The sequence below is a fragment of the Eumetopias jubatus genome, unplaced genomic scaffold (genome assembly GCF_037043125.1).
Source record: "Eumetopias jubatus isolate StellerSeaLion01/CBP00866 unplaced genomic scaffold, mEumJub1_p1.0 scaffold_8, whole genome shotgun sequence".
In the NCBI taxonomy this organism is placed as follows: Eukaryota; Metazoa; Chordata; class Mammalia; order Carnivora; family Otariidae; genus Eumetopias; species Eumetopias jubatus.
In genome coordinates, this window is record NW_028274814.1 from 19898554 (window position 1) to 19925474 (window position 26921).

General features: G+C 40.4%; 2 protein-coding genes across 3 annotated transcripts in view; one reads left to right on the forward strand and one right to left on the reverse strand.

Moving 5' to 3' along the window:
* The first annotated feature begins 504 nt into the window (after positions 1–504).
* On the forward strand, positions 505–9396 carry C1QL3 (complement C1q like 3). The gene is made up of 2 exons (XM_028114096.2): positions 505–1200; positions 7021–9396. The coding sequence occupies exons 1-2, from the start codon at positions 613–615 to the stop codon at positions 7198–7200; spliced, it is 768 nt and encodes a 255-aa protein (XP_027969897.1). The 5' UTR covers positions 505–612; the 3' UTR covers positions 7201–9396.
* A 1074-nt stretch (positions 9397–10470) lies between these two features.
* PTER (phosphotriesterase related) overlaps positions 10471–26921 on the reverse strand; it is a 32533-nt gene continuing 16082 nt past the window's right edge. The window contains exons 3-4 of one of the 2 annotated variants that reach the window (XM_028114091.2): positions 16380–16520; positions 10471–10681 (exon numbers count right to left, since the gene is read on the reverse strand). In XM_028114091.2, coding sequence (XP_027969892.1) covers positions 10471–10681; positions 16380–16520 — 352 coding nt within the window. The remainder of the gene's footprint in view (positions 10682–16379; positions 16521–26921) is intronic. The other variant, XM_088025798.1, reaches the window with a different exon arrangement.

Consider the following 26921-nt stretch of genomic DNA (forward strand, 5'->3'; position numbering starts at 1 on the left):
GTTGGGGGTGCGCATCTATTAGAGTTGTGGTGGTGGCAAAGGAGGGGGAGAAAGGCAGTGGAAGGGCGAACGGAGCAAGCGAAAGAAGGAAAGAAGGAGGCAGAAAAAGGCAACTTCAGACGGAAAGTTGGTGCGAACTGGCGCAGTCGGCAAAAACGGAAAAGTCGATCGCAGGCAGCGGCTGCATAAAAGTGTGAGCTGCCCGGGCCAGCACGAGAGGCGGCGGCAGGCTCTGCCCTCCGGGTGGCCGCGCCGGCGCCGGCGGCAGCCACAGGTGCGAAGGGGCTCGCGGGAGGCGAGAGGGCGCCCTGCGCACCCCTCCCCCAGCCCCCACCCCCCAGCCCGGGACTTCAGCTCAAGTCACTTGGCGTCCGAGCTCCCTCCCCAGCCGCAGCTTCAGCAGGGGGAGCAGGAGCGGGAGCAGGCGGGGAGCGGCCGGCGCGCGCCCGCCCAGGGGAGTTGGGGTTCGCAGGGGGTTGTTTTCGGCTCTGAGGAGGTCCCCGCCCAACCTTCAAAATTTTGTCCAAAAGCAGACAAGAGGATCGCCCCGCGCTGAGCCGGCTGGTGGGCAGCAGGAGGCGCCTGATCGCCGCCGGGGCGCTGGGGGTGGTGATGGTGCTGCTGCTGGTCATCCTCATCCCGGTGCTGGTGAGCTCGGCCGGCACGTCGGCGCACTACGAGATGCTGGGCACCTGCCGCATGGTCTGCGACCCCTATGGGGGCACGAAGGCGCCCAGCACCGCCGCCACGCCCGACCGCGGCCTCATGCAGTCCCTGCCCACCTTCATCCAGGGCCCCAAAGGCGAGGCCGGCAGGCCGGGGAAGGCGGGCCCGCGTGGGCCCCCCGGTGAGCCCGGGCCGCCGGGTCCCGTGGGCCCTCCGGGCGAGAAGGGCGAGCCCGGCCGCCAAGGCCTGCCGGGCCCGCCCGGGGCGCCCGGCCTGAATGCGGCCGGGGCCATCAGTGCCGCCACCTACAGCACGGTGCCCAAGATCGCCTTCTACGCCGGCCTCAAGCGGCAGCACGAAGGCTACGAGGTGCTCAAGTTCGACGACGTGGTCACCAACCTCGGTAACCACTACGATCCCACCACGGGCAAGTTCACCTGCTCTATCCCGGGCATCTACTTCTTCACCTACCACGTCCTGATGCGCGGAGGGGACGGCACCAGCATGTGGGCTGATCTCTGCAAAAACAACCAGGTGAGCGCCGGCAGGCAGCGGGGTGGGCGGGGAGGGAGCGCGGGAAGGTGCAGGCAAGAGGGAGGAGACCCCGGAAATGGGGGTGGGAGCCCGCGGAGGAAGGGCAAGGCAGCCGGGCTCCCGGGCGCGGAGCTGAGGGGAGGCTATTACTCCCTGGGGAGGCGGGGGTCGTGAGCCAAAGCGGGTGCCCGGAGGCCTGGAGAGGGCGGTTCCCAAGCTAGGACCTGCACCCAGAGCGCGCGAGTGTGAGCGCGACCCTCGAGGGTAGGGAAGCCAGGAGCTCGGTCCCCTGGACAGCTCGTGCACCAGGGAGTCCGGAGCAGGAGGCGACCCCCGGCTGTGGGATCCTCAGCGGCGTGGGGTCGCTCTCAGGCTTTGCCTGGAATAGGAGGGCTGGGGCAGCCCCGAAATGGGCGTGCCAGGGTGACAAACTCGGGGGAGAAAGGGGCCCGCGGGAGAAAGAAGGGACCCGAAGGAAAGAGTTCAAGTGTGGCGCGTCCAGGGCCGAAGAGGGACCGGGGACTCGCGGTCGCAAGGCCCCTGCGGCGTCCCAGACCCGGGAAACAAGCATACCGTCAAATTCAAGGCACAAACCGCGGTTTAGATTTCAGCTCAAGGAGAACAAGGGGGAGAAGTAATGAGTGCTGATAACAAAAGAGAAAGTTGAGACTCATGGGTGTACTCAGCAAAACACGCACCCAAACACAGAACCCAGACTCCACTGGCTGGAGTAGGAGGCTGCACAGGCAGAGGCTAGGAGGGCCAGAGGCCGAGCCGGCCCCGGGGCGATGGGCCTCACCGTCAGGGAGCCCCTGGGCCGCCTGCGTGAGGGTCTTTCCAACCCTGCCTTCTCACAAGGCAGTTGCCTTGGCCTTGACTGTGCACTCGCCTCAGATTAGCCCTGAGCCCTTGGGCTTGCTCTCTTGGGCTGGTCGGCTCTGCCACTAGGTCCATGGGTCTGCAGGTTTATGCTGCGGCCACTTTACCGCTTGCTTAAGAAACTCGCGGTCACTGCAAAACCAAAGTGTGTCTGGTCTCTTAGAGGAGGAAAATAGTATTTGTAACTACCGGAAAGTGTCACCGGACCAGAAGCTCGCGCTGAATCAGCAGCCGCGCTCTGGGCGAGGCCTTGCGACCCGCAGCCTGCAGTCTGGGCTGAGTTCTCTGGCTTTAATTTCGCCTATTGGGTGGCACGGGGAATGGCCAACTTAGATTTAACGAGGGCTACTGGGCTCAGGTCACCCGCCCCTTGAATTCAGGCCTTTTCAGTTACAACCCAGGTTTCTATTAAGCAGCATTAAGGCAGGATTTCTTCCAAAGACCCAATTCAGTATCAGTTTTTTTTTTTTCTCAAAAAGTGAAAGACAAATATTCTAAATGTATAAGAAGGAAAGGACAAAAAAAATCCTGTCCCTCCCCGCTCCTCCTACCCCTCATTTCTAAAAGAATTTAGAAATAAATAGCTCAAGGACCCCACAGGACAGGTAGAACCAAAAGAAAAAAAAAAAAGGAGGGGGGAAATGGCCACCAGGAGGCACTGACAGGGTTGTTTATGATAGTTATTATGCACAAAAATAATACTAAGATAAAGAAAAATTATTTACAGAGCAGTGAGATAGTTATAGAGGAATGGCTAAAAAGGGCATGACTCACTGTGCCAGAATAGAGCTATCGTATCACGTTTACAAAATGGTTTCTGAAAAGCCCCTTAGCAGACAGCTATGCGGCACCCATTTATTTACAAATTGGCTCTCTTCTGACTCAAAGGTTAGGTCTGGAAAATACTGCCAGGCTGAAGGATTGTTTTTAGAGGTTTCAATTAAGATGGAATAATAGTCGAGCTTTATCAGCCACTGAATAAAAACACATCTTTAAATATCTGGAAATTTCAATTGCATGAAAAATCAGGGAATGAAACATTTAAATTAGCTTAAAGGTTGCTATCTCAACTGCTGAGCCCAGGTATATGGAACTGATTCCAAGAAAACCATTTTATGTACATGTTCTAGGTGCATTTTGTTTTTAAAATTATTTCATTGTTTGGAGAGTAGAATGCTCCTTTGTATCATCCTAGCATGCACATTCTCTGAGGACCAGGAAAAAAAATAAGGCAAACCAGCTGACCTTATCATGTATAAAGCTCTCCATTGGCATTATTAAGCTGTTACTTCTTCAAAAGGTGTGCAACAAGCAATTCAGAAAAATATATGTAGCAGCAAACAATATATTTTCAACTTCAGCATGGACTATTTTGGAAAATCGTTATTAAAATATTAATGTGAAGGAATTTTATCCTTAGAATAATTTTGTAAAGTCTGATCTGTAGACAGCTGCAAATGAGAAATATTTTATAAAGTTTATTTTATTAATATTAAATAAATAGTTTATCAGTGATTTTCAGTTAAATGTTCTTATCTGATCACTTCTTAGAATGGCAGTTTCCCCCCCTGAGCAGACCTAATTTGTTTTCATAAAACAGAAACTCAGAGATCCGTGTCAGTGCAATGTTCAATGGATTAGGTGGATTTGAGAAGCACAAAAATTAAACTAAAAATGCAGTTTACTCTAGGATAGAGGAATGCCTCTGGACTGTAACCATATGAGAACCATTTTATTTATGCTTTGTGTTGAATGCAGGATCACAGATGGAAACATCAAAGGCCAGTAAATTAACCTGATGCACCACTTAACCTTTTGTTTATGATTCCACAGAAGTACAATGAAAATGAAATTATGAGAGCACCAGTAGCAATTAGTTAAATTAGCAAATGTTACCATAAATATTGTCTCTAATGATAAACCCTCCTTAATAAGATAATGCTAAAGCCACACGAGTTCCTATGTTCTCACAAACATGCCACTAAAAGGATCACAGTTCTCATATTCTGCCTGAAACCATCAACCCAAAATTAATCATACCATTTGTTGAGAGCCCATGACAGTGCATATGAAAGGTAAAAGTTGGACTCGGATGGCTTTACAGAGAGACAGGAAATATAATTTTAATGTGTTTGTATACCTGTAGCAGAAAACCTGAATTCAAAAATTGCTATGTGAATACAGTCACTGTAATACCACTATAACAAGCCACTATAATAAAAGCTAAAAGTGGCTCGAGATTAGAACTATAAAATAATTAAAGACCCGGTTTTATTCTAAGAATGCATTAATTACTTATAGCATCAATGAACATGAGATATGTTGGAAACAATAGTTTGTGGGTTGATATTCATTCATTAGCGAGATTAACAAAATGTCAAATTAACATTATCTTTTTAAAAGCGGTGAAACACACACTACAGATCAAGCAGGATCTAAATAGTTAACTTATAATATGAAAAGATAGTAGAGTACATTTAGGCAGAAATATCAGGCTAAGGAAAGGATGCATCATAGTCCCGGAGAAAATGCTGAAATCAGTGTACATTTAGGAACCTGAAAATAGTCTCCAAGGTGGATGCATTACCTTCCTCAGTAGTTTGATGGCTTAAAGGGAGAATTGTTGGAAGTCACCAAGCTGATTACTAGAGCCTGAAATTTCAAGTTCCGTTATACCTTTAGAGTAGGATCAGGTGAGCAGGCATACTAAAATCATGCAAAGTACACTGGAGTATGGCAGTTATTTAATTGGGAAAGTCTCATGGTACAGGATAGGTTAAAATCTTAAGAGAATAACTTTCATTAAAAAGCAATCAGACAACAAAGGAAGTGAAAAACCATAAGGTAACCTTCTAGTGTGTGGAATCACACTACTGCATTTGTAAGTTTTTGTGGTCGTACCTACAGAATAAAAATGGTCACATTTACATGATTTTTTTGCTTATACCCTGTAGAATCAAAACTGCATCATATATATATTTAAGACTATTGTTTCTAAATCAAGGGATTTTAATGAGGACTGGTTCCCAAATGCCTTTATATAGAAAACAGTGTTACAGCACAATACCCATAGAGCATATATTAAATACCTAAAGCACTAAATAAAATGTGTCTGCTTATTAATAATAGCTGAAAAGCATATTTATGGATTGCTAATTAATTAATATATTACTGACATAGCTAATTACTAATTTGTATTTTAATTTTTCTCACCCATTAGAAGTCCACGTGTTAAAAAAAAAAAAAAGGTGAGGTCATAACAACGCTATCCTCCTTGTAGATTTTTTTCCCAGGGAATTAATGACTAGATGAAATTAATGAATCAAAGCACTCAACTCCTACAAACTTCTGATTAATTTCTAGGAAGTATTATATCATTAAATTCTATTATTACTTAACGGTCCAAACAGATCACCTCATTGAATTGGTGTATATATTTGAGTCAGTGTTTCAGAGCCTAATTGCCTGGTATATTGCATTCACTGTATTAATGTCAGCACAGTGTTAAGCAATTCTAAATCCTTTAAGCCCCTTTCTCCTTCTGCCATACAATATCCAGAAAGAAATTTTTAAAATACTACTCAAATTACTTTACAAGTTCAGCAGTGTCAAAGAGCCTTCTCCCTTTTTAACATTTCAGCATTAATGTGAGAGCATACCACATGAAAATTTAACTTGAAAACCTATCATTTAAGTTTTGAAAGAAATGCATGGAAATTCTTCACATGTCTCATTTCCCTCATTTTGCCAAGTGATAAAAATCCATCCAGCATATTGTACCCCAAGTCATGCATTATTACATAATGCAGGTTTACAAAACCACTAAATCACTTGCTATGTTATTTGGGGAAATACCGTTATAGTAGAATAGGAACAAGCCACAAAGTAGAAGATGTTTTACTGAAGTAAATCAAATACAAGTGTGCCTATTGAAATTTTTTTTCAAGGCAGAATCAAAATATAGCTAAATGAATCTGAAGCCTAATTTGAGTTGAGGATGTGACAGAATGTCCATATTACTTGAAATGATAGGCAAATTGACTGTTTGCAAATGTCTATCAACCCGCTAATAAGATCACAGGCTCAGCACGAGTGGATTATAGGCAACTTCCATCCTCAAAGCAAACCACACATTTTCAGAATCACCTAAATGGAAAAGGGTATTCAATCACATCATTAAAAAATGTTAGAAATTTTAGAGGCCTCAAAGCTTAGTTCCTACTATAACTTTTAGATATGTCAAAATTAAATAATTTATTTAAGTGCACACATCACAGGTAAGTAATAAAAAGGCACAAATAACAAAATGAACCCTGCAAACTTAGATGACATTTTAAACGGGGGTTTCTGGCAAAAAAAAAAAAAAGGCTTTACCTGAATTAGATTTCGAAAGCCCCAAATCAAAAGGCTTTCTTCTTCTTCTTCTTTTTTTTTCCCTCCCTATGTAGTAGAGTTGGAGTCATGTTATTTCTCTGAGTCTCAACTGCCAAGGATCTCCATTTTCTAATAAGCGTGGGGGACCCAGCTGAAGTTCAGATTGAACCTCTGTCCTCGTAAACAGCTGCTTAGAATATTGCTAATTGGCTTAAATTAAAATGCACAAAAGTTACCCTTATTTCCATTTCAAGAAGTGATTGGGCCTAGAGATTCAAGGAATGAGAAAAAGTGCTGATGTAGGAAGGGGATAGCGTGATGTGCGCTGTTTACAGCACACAGTAGGAGAAGGCTGCTGGACCGACCCTCGCCATAGCACCTTACAATCTTTCTGCTCCTTTCCAGCGACGCAGATGAGACTCTCAGAAAGATATCCTCCCGGAGCTCCGACGCCCATGCCGAATTCCGTGCCACAGCACAGGTCGGCTTCCGATGCTGTGTGAATGGCAGCAAGGACAACCCGAGAGTTGTCTCCTACAGGTTCTAATTCTTGTTTGTTTCACATAGGTGCGAGCCAGCGCCATCGCCCAAGACGCTGATCAGAATTACGACTACGCCAGTAACAGTGTCGTTCTTCATTTGGAGCCAGGAGACGAAGTGTACATCAAATTAGATGGCGGGAAAGCCCACGGAGGGAATAACAACAAATACAGCACGTTTTCTGGATTTATTATTTACGCTGACTGATAACGCAGAAACTAAGCTTATTATTCTGAGTTTGGACACTGGATTCGGATGGCTAACGTCAGTGAATCAAGGATCCCAGGGGATGCCGGTTGCGGGGCACCTCGGTTGTGTATATGTGGGGAATTCAAATGCTACCTGACTCACATCTGTATACTCAGAAACATTATGTAAAAAAAAAAAATATTAAAAGCAAGATAAGCAGATGTGTTATCCACTACCGCCAAAGCAAATACTCCTCCTTATCGTTAGTGTCCATGTGAATGAAGTCCTATATAGATCACAAATTTTTATAGAAAAATCTAAGACACTGAATTATTTCTCCAATATATATGATACTTTGGTGTACTGTGATCTTGCTGCTTTTATCCATATGTCAGCTTTGGTTCTTGTGAGTTCACCTGCTTATTATGATACTTGGAGTCCATTCACAGTGTGGGAAGGATGATTTTACCCTGCAGGAGAAGGTCTGATTGAAATAATGCTGCTTGTCCCCAAAGAAATTGTTTGCCTTGTACTTTTGTTAACTTTAGAGCTAGTCCTGGGAATGATTCAACTTCAAGCCTTAACCTGGAATTTTCTGGATTTGAGGGAATTCCCAAGCCTATGATCATTTTCACATTTTCTTTTTCTTACGAGTTTTCTTTTCTCTCTTTTCTGGTGATAGTCTTTAAAAATAGAGATTGAAATTGTATCATAGGATTACCCTCTAAGTGTGAAAATGTGTAATTATGTATGGTATTTAGAAAATCCCCCGTGTGTCCATTTTGTCAATAGAATGCGTTTAGATTTACTTAGAAAGTCAGAGAAATTTATTCTTTGGTGTTAAATCAGACTGAGGCTTTTGCCTTCTTTGGAACAAAAGGTTATTCATAACCCAATGCACAATGGTTTAATTTGAGCTACTGCATGAGTCACCAAGGGGACACTAAGTAAGGCCTTCAAATAGTTGCTACGAGTCGTGGCCCGAGGTTATTTCAAAATGAACAATTTCACATACAACCAATAAGACAACAAAGTGTATATATTTTATACCAATACCTGCTACATATACATGTATTTGTGTGTACACACACACACATGTTAAATCAAATATAATATATACATATGGCTTCAGATATACATACCTATGGCTTCAGACCATAGGCACAGTGGCTGTACAGCCTCAAAAATTTAATTTAAAAAAAAAAGTGTGTGTATATATTCACACACCACGCATAAATTATTTGAATTATTTTGGATCGAAATATATTTTGGATTACAAAAGTATATGGAATAGCAAAATAATTTAAGTGATTTCTCTTTTAAGAGTTACCCAGAAAATTAAATTTTATTAGGTTAAAATGCTCTATACATCACAGGTCTGTAAATTAAGCCTATGGCTTCTTTATTACCATATGCCAATCAATACTTGCACTGCATTCTGTGGCAGACTGTTAATATTAGGACTGCAGAAACAAAGTGGCTCTCTTTTGCAATGTTTATGAATTATATGCACTTGAATTATCCATTTTTTTCTTTTTTCTCAGGTGGATTAAAGCTGACAGGAAAGTAGATGCTGAGAGTAGTGCAAATCATTTCCCTCTGGTTAAAATACACTGCCCAAAGTCACCTCTTTAATCTAAGAAAAGGGTTAAAAATGCATGTTAATAGATCCTAACTATCAGACAGCTTGCACTGTTATAATGAAAAATCTGTCCCCCCTCTCAGTTGCCTTTGAAGACTCTTTGAACAAGTAGATTTGAAAAACGGGGATTTAAGAATCTGCTTGTTTTACTGGTGAAGGACATTTGCATTTTTTCATTGAAAGGAATTAGTTTGTTCTCCTGGCTTGTCCCTCTTGGGTACTTTCTGTTCTAATACACAGAAAGCTTGATCACCTTTGATCCACGGAAATATCTTGTATTTAGAAAACCCTAACTTTCCAAAAGAGTTACGCATGGTGTTCCCATCTGAAGGTGCTGTTGACTTGGTTTAAATGCCTTGGTCTGAGTAACTGTCATGATTTTTATGATTAAAAACACTTAGCCCATTCATCAAGAAGAGTGACTAATTCTGTTTGGCCTTTCTAATATGTTGGATAACTCATAAAGGAGTTGCAATGGGTTTATTTCTGTTTAACAATATATATTTATCAAAGAGGAATTGGTAGCAAGGGTTTGGAGATTTTTGGGGGGAGGGGGGAGGTAACAAATAGCATAATGAGGAATCAACCAAAAAATTAATTTGTAAACAGCAGTGCACATCTTCTGTGGGTTTTAAAAAGGCTTTATTTACACCAAACATCAGGGCTGGGTACCTTTTGAAGAGTAGACTCTAGAATCCGAATGTCATTTCTAATAGATCTGACCTTTTCTTCAGATAACTAAGCATTATTTTCTTTGTTTAGGCCCAAGGAAAAACAAAACGTAAAGGAAATAAAGGGAATATAGATAAGGCAAACATTTCTCTTTTTTTTGCATTATATATTATTAATTAAACTGTGGCCTTTGTTATTATAAATGTAATGATTCATTAAACTATATTATGTAATATATTTTGACTTTTATGATTGAATTTTTATAAATCACTATTATGTGTTCATGCTCCCTTATACAATTTTTTTAAAACAACAAAGTTTTATAGCAAAAATGGATACTGGGAAGCCACAGGCAACAAAACTGATTTATTATCAGTAAATATAGATAAAGTAGACAGCATATAATTAAGCTTACACAATCTTTTTACCATTGTGAATTGGTAATTGTATTACAGTATCCTTTGGGAAAAAAAAGCCTCAAAATTTAACTTCCCTTGCTGCTGAAGCTATTTTAAAGTACCGTATTATTCATTAAGCATTAATTAAAGAACAGCAGGATAATTAGTAGGATCATCAATATTACAAGAAACATTAGATTGCTCCAGAAGGGGGTAATTTAACTAGAAACACTTTAAATTTTCTCAAGTAGTGCAGCTGATAGATTAAGAAAACAAAACAAAACAAAACTCCCCTAAGGGGATACAGACTGTAAGTCCCTGTTTGGAAATAGATATTTCTGTATTTATTATGTGAAGGCAGAACAATAGGGCTCAATTAGGTCAGTAATTTCCTAAAGGTACAGAGGTAATAGTGGTTTCTGAGAAGGCAAAACTCTTTTAATTCTCATAAAACGGAAATGACCTGCCATTAGTCCTACAGAGAGGTCTGATTAATATCTCACAGTGGGTTTGAAATCACTGGAAAATGTTCTTTGCAAGCTTTATGCTCAAGGTGTGAATTCATAAACAACCATCCTATTTGAAAGTTAGCCATCGCTTAGGGTTCTCTATTAGTATCTTATCAAGTGCATTCTCAGTGATACCTCTAAGCAACATTTTAGGAACAATGTTGGTAAGTATATGAGAATAGCCGTGACCTCCATATTTCATTAGCCGATGCTTTGTATGTATGTCATGCGCCATCAGAATTCGATCTTCATAGCCCTCATCCACCAGAAGACGCACTCTGTGAAAAATGTTGACTCATTATATGGCATTGGTCTCACATTTAAAATTATCGGGGTGCTTTAAACGTTTTACTCATACTGCCTTCCGCTATGGCACGTGTAGTGGGAGACCCTTAATATTGCGTGGTGATGATAAAGATAGTATTGCATCCTAGTAGGAACCTGATCCTTATTCCATGCACACAGAAATTTCTAGCTTGTGGTATTTATGACAATGCCTGCAATACTGCATTAAAAACAGCTTCTAATAGGCAGTCTGAATGAACAGCCGCTTTGGCATTTCCCAGAGTAACTTTGTTCTGGATTTGTATCGAGCTCTCCGCTCTAAAATACCTCTCTTAGTGGACCCATTTTCCAGATCCCATTCTCTCTGTGTCTTTCTCTGTCTCTCTTCCCTTTCTTCTAGCAAATACAATCAATGGCAATTTGTGATTAAAACAGGGAAGCAAAAGGAATCTTCGTACAAGTAAGACATTCTGAGAGTAAAATCTGTTGGTTTGAAAGTGAAGGGCATATGATCAGCTAGATGGTCATTTTAAAAAGGTCAGCAAAGGTACCTCTGTATCTTGAGGTATTTGGTCCCTTCGAAGTCTATGGGAATTTTGACTTAGGAGTCGTCTTGGAGCATTGGATTAAATCAACCAACAACAATTGACTCTATCTTCCTTCTATCTCAACAAGATTGTTATAAATATTGAGCTGTTCCTTTAAATTTATAGCCAGTTGCCTAGAGAATGGCTTTCCCACTTCTGTCTAAACATCTAGTCCTCTTTGCTTTGTTAAATGCTGTAATCTACAGTGTGAGTCACCTCCTGACAGCTACCATCTGTGTGTGTCTGGACTCTGGGCACTGTCCGTCGTGACTTCCACCAGTCGCTGATGGCAGGAGGTGCAACTTGGAGACAATGCTTTTCTCTGGCATTCTCTACACAGTCTTGTCAGTCTCTGGATTCCCAAATGAATCTAGATGGTTGGACAGCACCTTCTTCCAAGGGCTAATTATTTAAAAGGTATCCTTTTTGTTTCTGTGACATTTCTTTCCATCCAGTGCATGAGTCATATTTAATAATGACTAAAATAAGCACATTGTGGGCCACTGCACAAAAACCTCAAGCACAAAGCTTTGCCCTCCGAGAACATACATTTTAAAATAAAATTATAATTGAAGATGAGATCTTGTGTTTGTAGATCAGAGGAAAGCAAGTGCCAGAGAAAAGCCACCCTGAGCCTTTTTGTCTAGAAATCTGTGTTCATGTAACGTGTACCCGCGTGTGTCCTGTAAGTACTTGGACTTCTGTTTGTTCCGCCATGGATATTTACCTCTTTAAAATTTGTATAGTGTCCAAAAGCTCTGATCTGACGTTACTTTTGGAACAGACTCTCCTTAAGGGAATGCTCTAAGTGAGTTATATCATCATTTATGAAAAAAGAGGAACATTTGACAGAATGCATACGCATTGCTGGAACTTAGTTTAACAAACCCTGATCACCAACTGAAAAGGAGTATCACATTCCCGGGAATTTTAGGGTACACCTCCCCCCCTTTATTTTCTGAGCATTTCCCAAAGTTTTTGTCTCTTTTCCTTGTCTGAGTAAAAAAAAAAAAAAAAATGATGTCACGTTATTACAGATGGATAAACAAATTCCCATATGTGGCCTCGTGCCATACCCTGAAACCCAAAGTTATCGAAATGTGAAGTAGTAAGGAAAGAGTGTAATGGATAAGATACTCATTGAAAAAGGAGAACCCTTAGAACTCATTAAGTCAAGCATGTGGAGACTAGTTCTCTCATGAGAAAGCTACTGCCATGGTGCTGCAAACATAATGACCTCCTGACTATCAAGATATAACTTGGCCATTCTTTTTTTTTTAAAGAGTTTTTTTTTTTTAAGATTTATTTATTTGAGAGAGAGAGAGAGAGAGCATGAGCAGAGGGGACGGGCAGAGGGAGAGGGAGAAGCAAACTCCCGCTGAGCAGGGAGCCGGATATGAGACGTGATCCTAGGACCGTGCAATCATGACCTGAGCTGAAGGCAGATGCCCAACCGACTGAGCCACCCAGGTGCCCTAGCTTGGCCACTCTTAGAATAAAAGCTCCTCTCTTGTGCTGTGCCATTGTATGGAAGAACAGTAGTTCCAGAGATGCCGGCAAAAGGAAGGAACCACTGTAGATGAGAAGACAAATATGACAGTAATTATAGAAATACAAATGAGTTACTGTTTTGCAAACAAATATTAGAGAGAGACTACAAAGTGTGAAAAGGCAGAGATATAATAAGATTTGAGAAATGGAGCATAAGATTGAAAACAGGTGTTAGACACAGAATTTCTGGTGCTGAAAACCAGAGGTAGGCAGAAGCGTGCTTCTATGTTCTTGGAGTTCAGAGCTATAAGATGACTAAGGCTCAGAAAAGGACTGCCAATGGATGATGAAAATCAGGTGCCCAAAGGAGGGGACGCAGGGGGGTACCAGAGCACACCCCGAATTCAGTAATTACCGTGAGCTGGACTTAAGTCAAGTGACCTAATGCATGATTTTCATTTAAGGACAATTAAGTATATATACATACATAGACAGACATAAACACACATATATTACATATATATTTTGTTGTATAGAAATATATCTGGAATGTTTACATTTGGTTCAAGGAAAGCTGATCAGAATGAAATTCTTGTTCTTGAATTAATAGCCAAAAGTTGCTAAGAAGGAATATGAGATGAGGTGTCGGTTGTCCTTCCCCCCCATACTTCCTTCCTAGACCCCTCTGCAGACCCCCTCTCCTTATTCAAGGTCCAGGAGCCTCATGGATGGCATAGGGTTCCTTCTAAAGATACCAAAGATACAGCTCACTGCCACAAAGGGGCTTAGGAAAAGGAAGCAGGCCGTAAAAGGAAACTTCCTATTTCTAAGATGAATTATAAAACATGTACTGAGGGCATTCCTCAGGAAACCATGGTTTTGAGATCATGAAAGATGAGAAAGATGAGAAAACACCGCCCACTTTAAATTCCAGAGAATATTCACCTCTGAGTATGGTACAGGGGCCAAAGGGACACGTGTTTGCCTCTACTGAATGGTGCTCCTAGGGCACATAAGTTAAAATCATAACACAAAATGAACAAACAAAAAAGAAACAATAAATCAGTGTATCAAAGAACTGATTTCAGTGGTGTAAAAAAAATTTTAAAAGCCCTAGCTTCACTGGTCAGGTCAGTTCTCACCTACAGGCGAGCATCTCCATATTGACATAGCTAGAGTTACACGGATCAGCTAGCTCTCCCTGAGGATATGAAACTCGAAGCATCAAGGAGGCGTGACCATACACAGGGACAGCAGAAGGCACACAGATGTAAAGGTTGACTGCCCAGGGTAAGAGCTGAAGGCTGTCCCAACTGTGGCCACCGGCTCTAGACCTTTCCCTCAACTCCCGTGTGTGTATATATGTCCTACTATTGCTGCTTGAGCCTCAGTTTCTGGACATCCCTTCTGTAGGCCAGTTTTCTTTACTCGTATTCCAAATGGTTTTCTACACCCATAACCACTTTCTGGGCCTTGTCATCACAGAAGACTACTTCCTCTCTGAAATCTCGATCTTCAGTTCCCCACTCTGTGTGGGGATGTAACCCCAGGTTACATCCTTCTACCTTTTCACTCACCTCCTTCTGTATACATTCTCCCACTTCACTCAAGCTATATTATTCCTGTATCTTCCCATTTTTCTCTATGCCTTCTTTCCTCCATCTTGGACCTCGTGACCCTCACTCAACCCCACCCCTGTTCCCCCAGTTGTCAGCCATGTTTTCGGAGACAGAATCCCAGCCCTCTCTCTAACTGTTGACATTTTCTGCTTCTCCTCAAAGCTTCCTTGGTCTTACTACCAAGATACACAACGTTTTGGGTGGAAATAATCACCACATCATGTGCATCGGTGCCACCGTGCAGTCATGCAGTCATGACCTTGAGCCTCACGTGGGTCTCACACACGACACGTCCTATCAGTGTCTCTCGCATTGCCTCAGCATCCATGCCCAGCCTCCCTCCTCTTCTATGAGGTCCTGCCCTGAATCTGATCCTTCCTTCTCAGAAGATAACCAGGTCTACTTCACAGGGACACTACCGAACATGGGTGGCCATATGTCCTCAGTTTCCTGTTCTCACCACGACATCTCTCTGCATTCACCCCATTGCTTGCCTTATCCCTTTCAACCGACTTTCTGCTTGCTTCTCAGATTCCATCTGTTTGTCTCCTTAGAAGCCTTGCTCTGTAGCTCCTCTCTGCAGATTGTTTTAAGTTAGCATCGATTGACTATTTTCATATTCTGCACCAGACACTCACATAAAAACTCTGCATACTTTATTTCATATAAATTCCATAACAGCACTGTAGAATGAGTACTGCTTCCCGGGATTTGTCTCTGCCTCTGTCTCTGTCTCTCTGCTTTTGCTCTCAGGCACATAAACATTGCTCAACTCTTAACAAAACCTTCCCTTGATCCTGCCGTGGCTTCCTGTTTGGCCCTATACCCCTGCTTCCCTTTACTACCAAGCTTCTTGAAAGAGTACCCTCCACATTCTCTCTCCTCTTCCGTACCCCCTCCTTACTCCTCAAGCCTTGTCTATGGAGACTGTACTTCCTGACTGTGCAAGAGAATCTCCAGCCTATGAAATCCAGTGGACACTTTCAGCCTTTACCTCACTTGATGCCTGCCACCTCTCAGGTGTCCAAGCCCTTCTGCTTTAAGCATTGTCCCACACCGACTCCCACCACAACACATTTCCCTGATATTCTTCTCACTTTGAAAACTTTTCAATCTGTCCTTGAGTGACTCTTCCTGAGTCCATTCCTTAAATATCAGTGTTCCCCAGGGTTCTGTCTTCATTGTCTTCTCTGAGTGATCTCATTCATTCCCATGCTGCCAAACATGACATACAGACCGAAGATGCCCACTTTTATGTCTGAGTCCAGATCTCTGCCCTGAGCTTCATGCCCTTATCCATGGCTTCACTGGATAGCAACTCTTAGATGCTCCCAAACCAGGCATCCTTGTTAATCCCAAATCTGTTTCTCCTCCCAGATTCCCTAACTTGGTGCATTCAGGGTTCACATCGCCACGTAACCAAGACAAACTGGTAGCCATCCACCATTGACCCCCCAAATTTTCCACTTGGTTGCAGAGAATGACTCGTATAATTATTCGCTTAGACAGTTTTGAGGGGTTAGATCTTCTATGATGTTTCATCTTTAGACATTCGACTTACAGCATTTAAGTTTCAATCATCTCTGTAGTGAATATTTTTTATAAAGCATTTCAGAAATTCATTGTAGGAGGTGAGGGCTTCAGTGTGGGCAACATGGGAAAGAAACAGCTTACTTGATTAAGGATAAAAAGAGGAAAACATCTTTGTTCTCTTATTGTCATGGCAGGGGTTAAGTATTATCTGTTTCTTGTCAGCTGCCCATCTGCACTGAACTTCTAAGGCTCTGCTAAGCTTTTGCCTACTTAGGATGACTCATTTGCTTCTTGAAATAATATATAGAGATTTTCTGCCTGCAACAGCATTGATACTTTTTTTCTGCAAGTCTCTGGTTCCGCCTGCATACTGTTTTCTGAATCTTTGCTAATACCCACCCAGATATGAATCAAAAAGGGCTGGTAAAAGGGAATGCTATCAGAGATTTCATCATATTTACCTTCTGATTCTTTTATTATCATCGGGCATGTCGATATCCGGGTTGAATTGGTAATGAAGGAGTTCGGTCCCAAAGAGATCATATTCCAAGTAACAGCCAAGTTGAGCAAACTCTAGTAGTTCCTTTTTATCAAGTATAGTCCTAGAGACAATAAGACAGACACATTGTTATTATCAAGAGTGTATCTTCCACATATACAGATTAAAAGTTCTAAGTGCACTGTGTACTGAAACATAATTAAAGTAACAGAACTTTTGAGTTGGCTCTTATGATGTAACTATAAAATAGTAAATGCAATGTGTTACCAGAAATAAGGGAATTTACCCTTATCTAAAAGGGAGTTTTCCCTTCTAAAGTACTTGGGAACTAAGACATTTTAATTATGCTTCCATTACTCAAAAACAATTTTGTAATTCTCCTTCAGACTTGTCTTCAGGATATGTTCCTTTTGAAAATCCTTCACAGAAGTGGTAAGGCTATGAACTCTGGAAGCTATCAAAGGGAATTTGGCATCAGTCTGGTGAATTAGGTGAGTAATACTAATCTGGGTAAAATATGAAGCTAAGGTAAGGTAATATGGCGATTTTCTTGTGAAGATCGTAAACCAGTTCCAAAATTAATTCCAATGTCATTTTCGGATATATCATCATTTGTGAATATCACTGCAACTTTTCAAAAAGGGGCAACACTCCTACAGATATTTGTGTTCTGGCATGCCTAGTTTTTAAATAGAATTTATCATTTTGTGATAATTTTTATGGATGTCTTCTCATTTCTTTAGAGATCTTAGTAAGAATAGCACTGTTTGATGATGTAAGACTATGTAAATGAACAGGAAAAGAGAGGTGTATAAGAGAAGCACCAGCTACAGAGGGTGAAACAGAGTCCAGAGCAAGAGGAGATGATCTCAAGAAATTTAGATCATAACAAGTAAAAAGGGATGCATGAAGTTAACCCCCAAAATACCATGGTAGAGATTCAGACATATAGAGGAGAAAGGAAGGAAGGAAGGAAGGAAGGAAGGAAGGAAGGAAGGAAGGAAGGAAGGAAGGAAGGAAGGAAGGAAAGAAAGAAAGAAAGAAAGAAAGAAAGAAAGAAAGAAAGAAAGAAAGAAAGAAAGGAAGGAAGGAAGGAAGGAAGAAGGAAGGAAGGAAGGAAGAAGGAAGGAAGGAAGGAAGGAAAGAAAGAAAAAGAAAGAAAGAAAGAAAGAAAGAAAGAAAGAAAGAAAGAAAGAAAGAAAGAAAGAAAGAAAGAAAGAAAGAAAGAGAAAGAAAGAAAGAAAGAAAGAAAGAAAGAAAGAAAGAAAGAAAGAAAAGAAAAAGAAAAGAAATAAATCAGGAGACAATATGGAAAAAAATGTGAAGGAAAAATACACCCTTTAGACATTGTGTGAAGGGAGTTCAGGGTGCAGAGAATGGAAATGACTGAAATCCCAAATTGGCCTGGCACAGAGTTGGAATATCAGATGATCATTGTCTTACTAGGATTTTATCCACTGATACTCTATTACCTTGGCAATTCCAGGATGCAAGGATTAAAGCACTGTTATATGTCTATAAATTTGCTTCAAAGAGGTCAGAATTATTTTCAAGGCCTTTCTTCCAAACCATAGGAAGACCAATTAAGCCGCTGTGTGTCATGAGTGCGAGATGCTCCCTAGGAGTTGACTATTGACTTTCACTCTAAGCAGTCATATTGTAGCTGGTTCTGTTTTATTCTATTCAACAATTCAGCATAACTGATAGTGCAAAGTGTTGTTTTAGGCAGGGAGGCTAAAATATCTTTCTTTTACACTATAAAATGTGCATTTGTTCTGTGCCATCTTCTGCTAATACCACTACTTTTCCATCTTCTTACCCTGGAGACCGTCTTTTGCTTCTAAAATTACTTGCCTAAAAGAATATGTGTTTTTCTATAGTAGACACATTGTGTTTTCCCCCAAAGAACCATGCTTAAAAACAAAATATACACAATTAAAATAACATAAGAGGGAAGAGGGAAGTTTAGTGTGTTTCTTTTAAGTCAGTTCCTTCAGTTTAATTACCAATATGGGCAAGGTGCTGGGGGTGAGCAGGGAGACAAGCAGGGGATGAAGGTGCCAATAACATGTTAGATCAGACTCCTATTTCTGCTCGTAATGTCTTTTTCTTTCCTTTGGCCTAATGCCTTGAGACTAAGTCTTGTAAATTTTTTTTAAAGATTTTATTTTTATTTATTTGACATAGAGAGAGAGAGATAGAGAGAGCACAAGCAGAGGGAGTGGCAGGCAGAGGCAGAGGGAGAAGCAGGCTCCCCACAGAGAAGGGGGAGCCCAATGTGGGACTCGATCCCAGGACTCCGGGATCATGACCTGAGCCGAAGGCAGTCGCTTAACCAACTGAGCCACCCAGGAGCCCTAAGTCTTGTAAATTTTAAGTGATGTATTGAAATAGGTATTCAATGAAAAGTCTGTGGTAAATGAAAAGCCATAGGAGAGATTTTAGTCTTAGTTACAACTGAAAACAAAAAGTAAAGTTGCTTATCATCATAATAGCTGAAAATTATAAGAACTTACTTGTGTCTGGCATTGTGCTAAGCACTTTATATCTATCACCCCATTTCATATTCTCCATAATTCCACTGATCTCAATTTTACAGATGGAGAATTGGAGAAGTGAGACATTAGAAACTTATTCAAAGTGATGTTTTAGAATATGAGTTAATTTCAATGCTAGAATCAGCTATCTTAACCATCATTCTATATGACTTCTCCTACTGCCAAACATTTTGTGCTCAAAAGACATTGTCCAGAATTATACTGACTATAGCACACATAGTATTGTTTTAATCTTTATTTTGAACTTTAATGCCCTCCCCACAAAATGCACTTGAAAAATGGGGAATTTCCCATCAAAGGGTAGCATGGGGACAAGGCAGTGATAAACCTGAAAAGTAAGAAAGGATTGCTTTGTAAATTTAATTGTTAGCTCAGAGTATAAACACATACAGTAGGCAGTAGTTATATTGGACAATTCGAATGACATGGTTAAAGGAGGAGAGGAATTATATTAATGATGACCATTGCTTACTTTCTTACTAGGAACCGGATATTGCGTTAAGCCTCTTACAAATATTAAGGGGCACATATTAAGGGTCTTCTTTTTTTTTTAAAGATTTTATTTATTAATTTGACAGAGAGAGAGAGCGTGAGAGCAGGAACACAAGCAGGGGGAGTGGGAGAGAGAGAGAGGCAGGCCTCCCGCTGAGCAGGGAGCCCGATGCGGGGCTCGATCCCAGGACCCTGGGATCATGACCTGAGCTGAAGGCAGACGCTTAACGACTGAGCCACCCAGGCACCCTTAAGGGTCTTCTATCACCAGACCAGACCTCTCTCCTGTAGTCCAAAATTGCATCTCTAATTGCCTGTTTGCCTTCTCCACTTGGATGTCTAATAGACAGCTCAAGCTTAACATGTCTCAAACTAGAGCCCTCATCTACCACCCTAAACCAGCTGTTCTGACACCCTTCCCCCTCTGAGCTGATGGCAACTCCATCTATCCATTTGCTGAGGCTAAGAACCTTATAATCATCCTTGACTGCTTTCTTCATCTCACACTACACATCCAGCCTACTGGGACAGCTTTTTGGTTCGACTTTCAAAATGGGACCAGAATCTGGACATGTCACCATCTCTCCTGCTACCCTCCTGGTCCAAATCACCACCATCTCCTTCTCAACTTCTCTTCTCTCTTTTCTGCCTTTGCTCTACTACAGTCTATTCAGATATAGTGACAAAAGCGCTATCAGCACCACTAAGTCAGATTAGGTTTCTCATGTGCTCAAAACTCACCACTGACTTCCCATTTCCCTCAGAGAAAAAGCCAAGGCCTTGCAGTGACCCATGAGGCCATGTGTGATCCCTCTGATGTGGTCTTATAACAGCCTCATCTAAGAGAGGAATGGGGAATGTAGGGACCCAATTCTCCAGAGGTAAATTTTATATAAATGCTTCCTATCTTATAAATGTTATCTGAAGAATATCACATAGATGTAGATATCTTTCTAGAGGAAGGAGAACATGTTTAATAAGATTCATCAGCACATGTAAGTTTCGAAAGTAACCCCTGGGAATTCTTATTCTGTAGAATAGCACATAGAAAGGAGTATGATTTGGGTGGGGCAGGGGGAGGTATGGTCCTTTTAAAAATTTCATAGTCACATGGAGAGGAGAGGATTGCTTCAGAAGAGGAGCAAAAGCTGATATTTTGGACATTTGGAAAATGCAGTTAAATAATGAAGCTGACAAATTTGCTATCATTAAAAAGCCAGGAGATAGATGAAATCATATATTATATATTACATACTATATATTATGCATTATATATTATTATTTTTACTGACATTTGGTGATATGACACCCTCTGGATAACTGAACATTAGTGTGAAGGAAACTGAGAAATGATTTCATTTTCATTCTCCTTACTGATGTGCAAAATCCATGCGGGAAAAAATAGCGTCAGTGATCATGCACAATTTTCAAAGGAAAGTCCTAAAAAAAAACCCCAGAGTTTGGTATGAGATGTTAATGGGGGATAGGATGGGAGAGATAGAGGAAGCCAAAAAAAAAAAAAAAAAAACCCACATAATAATCATCAGGTATTTAAAACAGCCCTATCTCATTTAATCCTTGCAAAAACTGTATGAGGAAGGTATGATCATCCCCATTTCATAGATGAGGAAACTAAGACACAAAAAAGCTAAGTAACTCGACTTCCAAAATGACAGATTGAGAATAAAGCCAGACTGTGTTTATCTCAGAAGCCATGTTCTTAGGCCATGCTGCTTGTTCTGTGATGGGAGCATCACTCACGTACTTCTCACCAGCACTCAACTATGAGTAGTGCACCCCACCACAAAGACATCTTGGAGCAACCCTGCACCATAAATGTCTAACAAGGTGACTTCACCACATTAAATTGGCATTCATTTGGATGACTTCCAAGGACTGTCAAGGTGCTACTGAAGTTGCATTTATGCAAGTGACTTTTTTTCACTTGGAGAAAGGATTGACCCCAAATGTCAGAATGGTATCATGGGAAAATGTACTCTGTTGACGTCTTCCAGATGAGGATTAGCAGAGGTCCTGCCCCTCTCAGTCATCAGTGATCTCATAGCACTTCTTATATAAGTGGAGATGTCAACTCTGCTCATTCCATATTCTATATCCATGAAAATTATCTTCTTTCTTATTCCAATCTTCCCCAGACTTTAAGGTATTTTTCACCTCTTGCCGTAATAGGCAGTGGAGTGATTTTGAGATACAAAGAGGCTACTGCCTTTCACACTGGAGAAGGTCCCTTCTTCAAGGTGGATGAAGTGATTGCAAGGTCATTCATAAGATATCCTGGGATTTCCTGGGAAGAAGTTGAAATTTTTGTATCAAGTATTTGTTCTTATCATTCATATATATATATATATATATATATAATTTATATATAATATAATATAATAATTATATATGTATATATAATTTCTTCTGTTGCACGTTTTATACTTTTGTTCCCTAACTAATAAACTAATTCTCTCTATGTAAGGAACAGGCACAAATTTAGGACAAATATACTGCCATTAGCCAAAAAAAATGGTACCTAAAATGATCTGGCAATCTTCATTTTCAGAATATGGTTATCATTTACTAGCGTTTTAAGGCTGGTACTAAATCGCAAGAGAGTTGATTCTGTTTTTCAAGCCTCTTTATATTCTAGATCTTATCCAAGTGCTGAGGGGTTTGGTTTAATGTCAAAATGCATTCTGAGTGGCAGCAAGGGAATCTGTGTGAAGTGATAATTTAGATGAGGGTCTGTGGGCTGTCTAGGTAGAAAGAAGTAAGGAGCAGAGGAAAGGATATGATTCGTGGGCGCGATCAAGATGATAACTATCTAACATTTGTCTCGGGCTTTCCAGTTACAAAGAACTCTCAAGTACGTTATTTCATTTCATACATTCAGGCACACCTTTATGAATTAATTCAGCAAGCACCTACTATCTTGTACTATCACCTACCTTGTGCTAGCCTCTCCCGGGAATAAAGATATGAGGAAGAAATTTGAGATGCTGTCTTAAGGAATGTAAAGTCTAAGGGAAGGATATAGGTATTTAAACTAATAATTACGATTAAAAGTGTTGAAAGCTTTTTTTTTTTAGTACAACTATACGAAGTGTTATGAAAGAACAATGAAAGGAGTAACTCATTTGAGTGGAGTCTATTGAATAGAAGACTATTCAGAGAAAGGTTGGTGGGGTTCAGGTGTTGAGGGATGGATGATAAAGAAGAACACCTGTTGGGGGGGGAAGAAAAAGAATCTTGTTGTTCCTGAAGAGAAAGCTGTGATTATCAGAACTAAAGTGCATGAGGGTAGAAGCAACCATCCATCTGTCCATCCACCCACCTATCCGTCCACCTATAAGAAATTATTGATCATCAACTTATAGTATGAGATATTATCTGGATAAACAAAGACAAATAACATACTGTCCCATTCTTCAAGAAGTTCAGTGTCTATTAGAAAAAAGAGACATGGAAACAAATAATTGTTTTACAGACCTACTGAGTGTAATAATAAAAGTACTGCTAGGAACTGGGCTGGCTCAGAGAAAGAGATAACAGATCCTGCTTGGCTTGTTCAGGAAAAGCTTTGTAAAGAAGAAAACCTCTCATGAGCTGCAGACTGAAGAAAGACTCTGCCAAGTAGATAAGGGAGAATGGATTCTTAACAGCAGAGGGACTACCTTGTGTAAGAAGCATGTAAGAACAACGAGCATGGGGCACTCAGCATCACAGTGCATGTGGCATTAGCCCAAATTTGGTGCCTGTGCTAGAGATAATGGGAGATGAGGTGGAGGGATGGGTGCAGACCAGATGACCAAGATGTCTGGATTTTGTGCTGAAGGTGAAGGGGTCCTTAAAGAGCCATAAGTTACGGTTGAGGAATGTAATACAATTTTCCCTTGGAAAGATCAAAATGGTGGCCACATGGGTAAAGCTAAGGGAGCAATTCCTGTTTGGAGACTATTACAGTGGTTCGGATGGCAGATGAGGGCCTGACTTAAGTTAACAACAGAGGACTGGATAGGAGGGGTCGTATTTAGAGATCTTAGTGAGGTAGACAGGTTTCATCATGTGAGGGTGCAGGGAAGGGTGGAATTTAACGTCTGGATGAATAATGCTGACATTGCCAAGAACAGGGCAATCAGCAGGAAGAGTAAGTGATGAGTCACTATCCCCATAGAGACAGCGATGGAGAAGGAGAATCAAGGGCCTGCCTTGGGCAGTTGATTATAGATGTTGGTGTCATTAAATGATACCAAGAGCGTGGGAGGAGCCGGTTCTGAAACTCACAGTCCACTGGTGAAATAATTATGCCACATATTATCATTATTGCCTCGATGAAGGAACTAAAGCTTGGATCTTTTAAGTGATCAAAACCCCAGGTATTCCTACTCCTTTCCTAGTGCACTTTCCATTACACTGCACTGTGACTGTGCAGTAATCCATTAGCCATTACAATCTGTAAATTCCTGGGCCTAGAGATTTAGCACCATGACTTAGCAGCACTAATTTGAGATCAGACTAGCTCGGGGCCTGACACAGAGAGAAGCACAGGATAGAGTCAATGCTAAAACTAATGAACTTGACCAAGTGGTTTTTTTAGAGTTGGCATAGAAATACAATAATAAATGGATGTGTATACAACTGATTTATTAAAAACAATGTTGAATTTCAAAGACTGATTCTTTTTAAAATTATTTATCACAAAGTAATTAAAAAAAAAAAAACCTCTTTGTCTCTCTCCTCACTGAATTCTTCAGTTTAAAACCAATGGATATTTGTACAGATAGTGTTATGTGAGATTCTTTATTATTTTACGGGAGTTTTTCAACAATTATAAGAGAGAATTACTTAAGAGAATTACTAAGACAATTAAGAGAATTACTAAGCTCACCTAGAACTAACTATCCGTGTAATAACCCATGAATCTTTAAATATTTATCATGGAATGTTTCAAAGAAATTAAGATGTAAATTACTATAATCTAATAAATTCAATATTAATATAATTCTTTCTAAAACACTATTCACATATATTACTATATTGCTAATAGCAGTTGCACCTTATAAATCTGAAAAATTCTTAATTGATAAATTTCAATTAATTTATTTTTAATGCCAAAATAGAAACTAAATAGAATGAGGCAAGTTGTTTCTTTTTTTTTATTTTAATTCCAGTGTGGTTAACATACGGTGTTATATTAGTTTCTGATGTACAATGTAGTGATTCAACAGTTCCATATATTACTCAGTGCTCACAAGATAAGTATGCCCTTAATCCCCTTAACCTATTTCGCTCATCCTCCCCATCTACCTCCCCTCTGGTGACCATCTGTTGGTTCTCTAATTAAGAGTCTCTTTTTTTGGTTGTGTCTCCCTTGTTTTTTTCCATTGTTTGTTTGTTTTGTTTCTTAAATTCCACATATGAGTGAAGTCATATGGTATTTGTCTTTCTCTGACTGGCTTATTTCACTTAGCATTATACTCTCTAAATCTACCCATGTTGTTACAGATGGCAAGATTTTGTAGGGTCTTTTTTAGGTCTGAATAATATATATATATATATATATATATATATATATATATATATATATATATATATATATACCACTTTTTCTTTACCCGTTTATCTATTGATGGGCACTGGGGTGGCTTCCATAGTTTGGCTATTATAAATAATGCTGCAATAAACATAAGGATGCATACATCCCTTCGAATTAGTGTTTTTGTATTCTTTGGGTAACTATCCACTAGTGTGATTCTTGGAATGTAGGGTAGTTCTATTTTTAATTTTTTGAGGAAACTCCATAATCTTCCACAGTGACTGCACCAGTATGCATTCTCACCAACAGTGCACGAGAGTTCCTTTTTCTCCACATCCTCACCAACACTTGTTGTTTCTTGACTTTTTGGATTTTAGCCATTCTGACAGTTGCGAGGTGGTATCTCATTGTGGTTTTGATTTGCATTTCCCTAATGATTGAGTGATGTTGAGCATCTTTTCATGTGTCTGTTGGCCATTGGATGTCTTCTTTGGAGAAAGGTCCGTTCATTTCTTCTGCCTATCTTGTAATTGGATGTGTGTGTGTGTGTGTGTGTGTGTGTGTGTGTGTTAAGTTGTGTAAGCTCTATATATTTTGGATACTAACTTTATCAGATACCTCATTTGCAAATATCTTTTCCCATTCAGTACGTTGTCTTTTAGTTTTGCTGGTTGTTTCCTTTGCTGTGCAGAAGTTTTTATTTTGATGTAGTCCCAGTGTTTTATTTTTGCTTTTATTTCCCTTGTCTCAGGAGACATATCTAGAAAGATGTTGCTATGACCAATGTCAGAGAAATCACTGCTTGTGCTCTTTTCTAGGATTTTTATGGTTTCAGGTCTCACATTTAGGTACTTGACCCATTTTGAGTTTATTTTTATGTATGGTGTAAGAGAGTGGCCCAGTTTCATTCTTTTGCATGTAGCTGTCCAGTTTTCTTAACATCCTTTGTTAAAGAGACTGTTTTTTTCCCACGGCATGTTCTTTATCCTTTGTCAAAGATGAATTGACCAGATAATTGTGGGCTTATTTCTGGGCTTTCTATTCTGTTCCACTGATCTATGTGTCTGTTTTTGTGCCAGTACCATACTGTTTTGAATACTACAACTTTGTAATATAACATGAAATCTGGAATTTAATACCTTCAGTTTTGTTTTTCTTTTTCAAGATTGCTTTGTGTGGGAAACAGAACGCCACAACGACCACTGGTGCATATTCATTCCGACTCCAAGATCTCTGAGAAAACTCAAGATTACGGGGTTAAAAATAACCCAAAAGGATCAGAGTGAAATGCCCTTGGGAAGTGTGTGGTCTGTTCTAAAATACGCAGCAGAAGATGTTTTGCAGATAGGAAGCCAGCTGTAAAAAGCACACTGTGCATTCCCTTCTTTGTTCTTTTATCCTGTGTTAAGGTCTGAGTACAATGGTGTTTACAATTAATTGATCACAGCCAGTTACAAATTTCTTTATTCCTTCTCCACTCCCATTGCTTCACTTGACTAACCCATGTACGTGGAAGAATGTGCCCTATTAAACCCTTGCTGTAAATCATTATAGATCTATGTCATTGTAGAAGGTATATTAGATTATGGAAAATAAACCTCGGGACCTCGGGCTGTTAACTCGGGGTCCCCTGTGCTTCGCTTTACTGTCATCTGTCTTTCTCAGTTCCTTTGCTGCCCCAGGTCCACGACTTTCAGAGGTCAACAGCTTTGGCTATTCAGGGTTTTTTTTTTTTTTTTTTTTTTTTTGGTTCCGTACAAATTTTAGAATTGCTTATTCTGGTTCTGTGAAAAATGCTGTTGGTATTATGATAGGGATTGCATTAAACCTGTGGATTGCTTTGGATAGTATGAACATTTTAACAGTATTTGCTCTTCCAATCCATGATCATGGAATATCTTTCCATTTGTGT